Genomic DNA, 6,605 nt, shown 5'->3' with positions numbered 1-6,605 from the left:
GCTCACTTTTGGTGCTGTGCTACTCCGTGCTTCCTACTCCAACCCTAGTACTACCAGGCCTCTCCTACACGTAGGCTGACGCCTAGGAAACAGACTAGTCTCACCTACAAAAACAGTACATGAGTCTTTCTACTTTATTTCTAGTCTCTTGTGTTAGTGTGAGAGAAAAGAAAGGATACAGGGCTTTCTCAATCGTCTTTTCCTCACGCAGAGCACTCATTCTTCCCGTGTTATTTCTTCTTTCAAATCCCCCCCCCCCTCAGGTGCTGACATTCTCTCTGTTTTCGCTTTGTGTAGGCGTTTCTTTCTTCTTTTTTTCTCTTTGTTTTCTATCAGAGCCCGACGAGCCAATCCATCAGTGATCGCGACTGACCGGCCATCCCGTGTTTCCAACATCGCATGGTTGCGGTACGGTTTTAGGGGGTGACGTTGTGTGTGTGTTTTTTCTCTTAGAGGGAAGCCTTTTCGGTAAAGGAGAAGAAAGCTGCTTGTGGGTGCCGCTTTGTTTTTCCACGTCGTTTTCCTCACCGCTTGTTTGGCCCTCCTCGTTCCCCCTCGCACTTTCCAGGTGGATCACCTGGAAAGTGCGCGCCCGTTATCCCGCGCTTTCCGACTGTCGTATGCGTGGTACGTGTGTGTGTGTGTGCGACAAGCGCTCGTTCCACCGGGCAGTCGATGCTGAGGTGTGTGTACACCCCGAGTTGGTCTGGGATACAGAAACGGAAGCGGGCCGATGACAAGACTCCTCCTCCCTCCCCCGCATTTGCTTGCGTCCATGTGTAAATGAATTGATTTTTGAACATAGCGTAGTGATTTTGCTGCTTTTCCCCTGTGTGGAAAAAAGTCATGTGGGGCACATTTTCTTCTAATTGGTTTTGGTTGATTTTGTCCCAAGTAGGAGATGAGATGAGTTTGTCATCCATTCATCGTCTCTTCTTCTTTCTAGTTTTCTTCCAGGAGACCTCCTCACTCAGTTGAGGGGGGTGGTGGGTAAAAGGAAGGTGCTGCTGCTTTTGAGAGATAGAGGCGGAAGACCTCGTTTTGTATCACTGTCTTTGTTAATCCTTTTTTGTTTCAATGGTTCTTCTGCCTCCTCGCGGTTTTTTCCCTCAAGTGACCTTCTCTTCCCCAGTGGAGAAAGATAGTTAACAATAGATCGGTTCATTCTCCATCCTTTATTCATGTCTCTGCGGGGAATCCACGCAAAGAGGAGAAATCTCTCTCGCGCGCGTTGGGGTGTATCAGTAGTTGTTGGTTTCAAAGTCCCTTCAGTTTGTTCCTCCATCCGGCGGCCCCTTCGGTTTGTTCTGCTTACGCAGTCTCTTTAACAATTGAACGCACGTCCTGTCTCGCCCAGGGGGGTCGTGTTTTTCTTTCTCACGGATGTCTTTATAGGAAGAGTTGTGAGATGGGCGAGGTGTGTGTACAGACACCGCCCTGGTGTATAGTTCAGTGCCCGTAGTAGCAGTACTAGGTATTAAGGAAAGCTCCGGTCATACAGATGGTAGGGGTAAGCAGCGGTTTCCTCATTGCACTTGGTAGAATCTCTCTCGATCATTCCTTATACCATTGAATACAGTGGTGCTATCGTTCTTCATTCTTCTCCTTACTTCACTCCGTTGTGTATGAGGGTGAAAGATTCCCCGACTGTGACGTGATCGGTGGAATGAGAAAGAGTGTGAGGCAATTCTGTAGAAGACAAAGACGAAGGTTACGTTTTCCCGTTCATGAGAGGATGGATTAAAAGGGGCGAAGATTTCACAGGGATGAGACGGCTCCCGTGCCCGGAGGTCAGCATCTTGTTTACACACGCGCGAAGCTAAAGAAAACACAAAAGAGAATAACGAGAAGCGGAAAGGTTTTCTATTGTGATGATTCTTCTCTTTGGTTTCTCTTCAGACATATAGCAAGGTACGTCCACCTGAAGCCTATCGGGTGTGCGACGGGGAGAGGAGTCAGATATATCTGTCGGTCTTCTCTCATGTTCTACCCAATACGAGGGTGATGTTCATAACAGGAAAAAACAACTGTAGAGATGATATCATCTTAGGCCGCAGCTCATGATGGTGTTTCGCATAGGTCTGGTGGTGTATAGACGTTCGACACGTCTATCTTTCTCGATAGAATTATGTATGCCTCGTAGGTTTCTCTATCTATGAATGTACATGTGGTTTCCGTGTGTGTTATTTTCATCCGGGTAAGAAGAGACGAGGGTGGGTTTCTTAGTCTTTTTTGACCAGCATAAAGCAGGTCTAGTCTTTTGCTTGTGTCTTTCTCGCTCAGGCTTTAGCTCTCTTCTCATCAATAGTCGTCACTGCCATCCACCGTCTGCATGCATCCACTGTAGGCTTTCATCCCCGCCATCCACAATTCCACATGTTCGGCTTCTCATTTCCGAGCAGAAGAGGAGGAGACTGAATCGTTTCTGTCTGGGTGTTCTTTTCTTGTGTGTCAACTTTTTCTACAGGTTTCTTCTCTCCCCCTCTTTCCGTCTTTCTCGAGGTTTCAGAGGGACGTCGACTTTAGATCCTTCTTACCATCCTAGTGCAGTCTCCATTCTCCCTCGTCCTTCCTTTTCTTCTTTCAAATAGAGGAGGAACGAAAAGACAGGCAAACACCAATCAGGTTTATAATTGCTTTCACTGTTAGCCTACCATTATATGTATGGAAGCGAGAGTTTGAGAAAAGCACGGAAGAGTCAAAAAGAAATAGAAAGAGAGGTTTGGCGGTTTCCTGTGTGTCGAGGGTGGGGAACAGTCGATACTCTCTCATACATACATCTATACATGTGTACATAGCGCGACAGTGGTTGCTCGCACACACGAGAGTCGCGTGTCCCAACGGGCTTTTGTAATGAAGAACTCTTCTGAAATCTTTCCGTAGAAAGAAACAAGAAGAGGGGGAGCAAGAATAGATACATCAGCACCATTTTCCGGCAGGAAAGAGAGAGAGAAGCAAGGTGGTTAGGCTTATTTCTCCTTTCTAAGGTGCAGTGGTCGTGGTAGTTCAACGCGTAGCTAGCCATTCACACGTGGGGCATTGTCTCTTTTCGAGAGAGGGGAACAAAGCTGGGTTCTTCCTAAAGGTGTATATACACCGTCCATCTTGTCTGTGGGTAGAGGTTCAAGGGACGTAGTCGTCCTTTTGTTTTGTCGTCTGGCTTCTTAAGGAGGTCTACCTCGTGGTCAGGTGTAGTACGCACACTCATATGAAGTGTATGTACACCCCACCTCCCCTGACACTGCAATTGAGTGTGTGCATAGGTATTTATAATTTATGGTTTGTAGGACACCAGGCGTCATTGTTTCCTTTCCTTTGTTCTCCTTCGGATTTTCTGTTTCCCTCCTCTTCGACAGACTGTCGTCGTCTTGTACGCGGATTTGTTTCTCTTTCTTTTTGCTCTCCTCTCTCTCTCCTCCTCTTCGCCTTTACAAGGGAACACGGTTGTTCTCCGGTGTCCCCTGTTGTTGACGAGTCCGTTGAGGGTTGAGGGCTAGCTATCATTCTCCCCCCCCTACGACTACTACCACTTGTATGAACTTCCTTCACCGAGCTCTTCTTGTTGTTCGTTGATCGTCCCTGGTAACGGCAGGTGTCTTGATGGTATTTCATCTCTCTCTGCTTGCTTCCTCGCCTTTACTTCCTTTCCTACGTCATATGACACTTCGACAGCGATCGATGCTTGGTTCGGTCTTTCTTTTAATCTTTAGTAGAGATTCTGCACGTCGCCCTCTCTTGTCCGCCTCCTTCCCAGACCACCATTTCTCCTAAAAGCGAGCGGTCCTTCATGTCCGTGTTTCTTTCTCTCTTCAACAGAACTCCTTGCATGCGTCAGATTGTTGTTGTTCTGTTCTTTTCTATTGAGTGAGTACGAGTACATACTCTTGAGGGTCAGAGAGGTGAATGGAGGAGGAGGAAGATTCCGGAGGTGGCTCCTTCCTTCTCTGTCGACGTTGCTTTTTTTTCGTTGATCCATGTGCATCATCATCATCATCATTCGCGCGAAATATAGGCAAATCCCCAGCTTCTTATATACAATGCGACAGATACATGCATGCGAAGAGTTAACCTTCCGGTTGGTTCAAGACAACGGTGACCCAACTTCAGTTGTCATCTTTTGTTGATCCGTGGTGGGGTGTATGTACGTACACCTGAATAGTAGGAGTCTTGATCGTAGTGAGAAGCAGTTTATCGATTGGAAGATCTATCGCAGTCAATCACCTCCCCACCGCGCCATTCTCGGCTCAGGTCGTCTTCATCCTCTCTCCTTTTGACGTCACAAGTTGATCAGCCATCCTTTGACACTGGTTCTTATCATTTTCTCTTCCGCATACAAAAGACCACTTTCGAGTCTCGCGCTGGGACGACTGTGGTGCTGTTTGCGTTGGTTTTTCTTCATCTTCTTTTAAGGTCCTTCTTTTCTCCTTCCTTCATCCTTTTCTCCTCGTCAGTGCTCGCGTCCGCATGGGATCTTTGGTTCCTTCTCTGGAGACTTCTATCTTCTTCATCTTAGCACAAGAGTCCTCTGGCAATCCCTTTTGAAGACCAGTCAGCACACTCCGTCGAGCAGGTGCATGACCCCTGTGACTCCAGAGCTCTTTCCCTACGTAGGTAGATCGCTGATTCCTTCTCAGCAACAGCGTGACTGGCTTAGTTTCTTTCCAAATCTCAGCAATCCAAGTTCCCTTCATTCCCTCCGTGATAACGGACAGTGTTCTTTCTTTGCTCGGGTCTTTCCCTTCGGCGTCCTATTCACCTGCCTGCCATCCGTCATTGTATGTTAGATTACGAGTAGGTGTCTCAGCGTCCTTGTGTGATCTCGTCATTCTTCCGCCGGTATCTCTCTTCCGACTGTATAGCCCTATCAGGACAACAGAACAGCTTCAAATTCGTCGGAGCCTTCAGTCGAATATCTCCCCTTTTATTCCTTCTTCGTCGTTTCTGTCTTCTTCATCCTCTTCCGCAGCCTCTCTCCTATCGCCGCTGTTTCTACATCCTCGATCAATCACTTCTCTAAACTTCGTCTCCATCAACCATGCAGTCGACGGAAGAACAAGATACGGTAGCTCTCTTACAACTTCATTTCCAGCTAAGTCAACAGCTTCAGCAACAACACCAGAGAAAACAAGGTGGGAGTAGTAGTGGTGTGGGTGGAGGTGGCTCGCCTCTGATGTATTCTGAAGGTGATCTTGTCAGGGCCATTAAGAAACTTGCAGCAGGCGTCAATAGCACGACAACTAGCAGCAGTAGTAGTAGTACTAGTAGTTCGAGTCCATCTGGGAGTGCTGCTATCCTATCTTCTTCACATATAGGACTTGGTGGGGGTGATCCTTCCGCAGGTGGAGATTACGCGGTCCAAGGTTCAGGAGGTATCTCTTCTACTACTGCTACTAGTACTACGACTCTTCAAGACACGAGTGCATTAACACAACAGCAGCAGCAGCACCATCAGTCGTCTTCCTCAACAACTCTCAACCATAATCGTTCGGTTACCCCTGGGGCGAGTGGAAATCACAGTCGTAGTAATAAGAGCGGAGGGAAGGCGGCCCATAGTCATCATCTATTAGGAGGAGAACGTGGTGAAGAAAGAAATCTTGGAGGAGGGACAGCATTAACACCTCGACCTAATCCGACAACAGCTTCTTCGCAGCTCTACAACAACCCCTCAGGAAGTATGATGAATGTATCAGGAGGAGGTGGAGGAGGGACTGGCAGCAGTACTGGAGGCAGTAATAATAGTGCTGCTGGAGGTGTAGCCATACCTCCACCACCACCACCTTCAGGAGGAGGTAGTAGTGGGACTTCATCTTCAAGAGTTCCCTCGTCATCTTCTATATTACTCTCCTTACAACAACAAGGAGGAGGAGGAGCAACAGGAGGAGGTAACAGTGGACTATCAAGCACGACACAAACGACTACGAATACCAGTACGACAGTAACAGCTTCATCTCAAGGTGCTACTCCAAGATATACATGGAAGTGTAAAACATGTTCTATAGTCTATACAGGTCATACTCGATGTCTAGGCTGTGGGAAGCATCCTCCGTCTCATAAGAAGGGAAGCGGTGGCGGGAGTGGCGGTCATCATCATCATAGTAGTAGTAAGGGCTCCTCCTCGTCAGGAGGCAATAGTACCAACCCCACCCCATCTCACCACCATCTTCTTAACCAAACCTCTTCCACCTCTACAAACCTTCAACAACTCCAGAATCTACAGAGAGATGTTCTCTTCGCAGCTGTGACGGCGGCAGCGGCTGCTGCGGTCGCATCCAACTCTGAGAAGAGANNGAAGAAGGAAATCAAACGTGCCGTTGCGAATGCTGTAGCGGCTCAGCAACAACAACAACAGCTTTTCTTATATGGCGGACAGAAGACAAAGCATTCGTCCTCTCATCAATATGGAGTAGGAGGGGGGAGCTACAATCCGAATAAGGTCCTCCTCGGCGGAGGAGGAGGTGGGAAACTCATGAAAGATGATCCCCATCACAGCACCTGCTTCAGTGGAGGGGTAGGAGGTGGGGGTGATGTCAAAGGCAGTACGAGTGGAGGTATGGTTTCATCTTCGAGTTCGGCTACAAGAAGAACAGGTGGAGGAGGAGGAGGAG

General features: G+C 48.0%; 1 protein-coding gene across 1 annotated transcript; it reads left to right on the top strand.

Annotated features, from left to right (window-relative positions):
* Window positions 1–52: 52 nt before the first annotated feature.
* Window positions 53–6,587, top strand: CSUI_010977 (uncharacterized protein; the record flags this gene model as incomplete). The annotated part of the gene is made up of 2 exons (XM_068071078.1): window positions 53–1,911; window positions 2,468–6,587. A coding segment is annotated over exon 2 (1,551 nt), but the record flags the coding sequence as incomplete, so codon positions are not given.
* Window positions 6,588–6,605: the final 18 nt, after the last annotated feature.

Source organism: Cystoisospora suis, assembly GCF_002600585.1.
Source record: "Cystoisospora suis strain Wien I chromosome Unknown contig_9139, whole genome shotgun sequence".
In the NCBI taxonomy this organism is placed as follows: domain Eukaryota; phylum Apicomplexa; class Conoidasida; order Eucoccidiorida; family Sarcocystidae; genus Cystoisospora; species Cystoisospora suis.
This window is presented reverse-complemented; position numbering and strand designations above follow the sequence as displayed.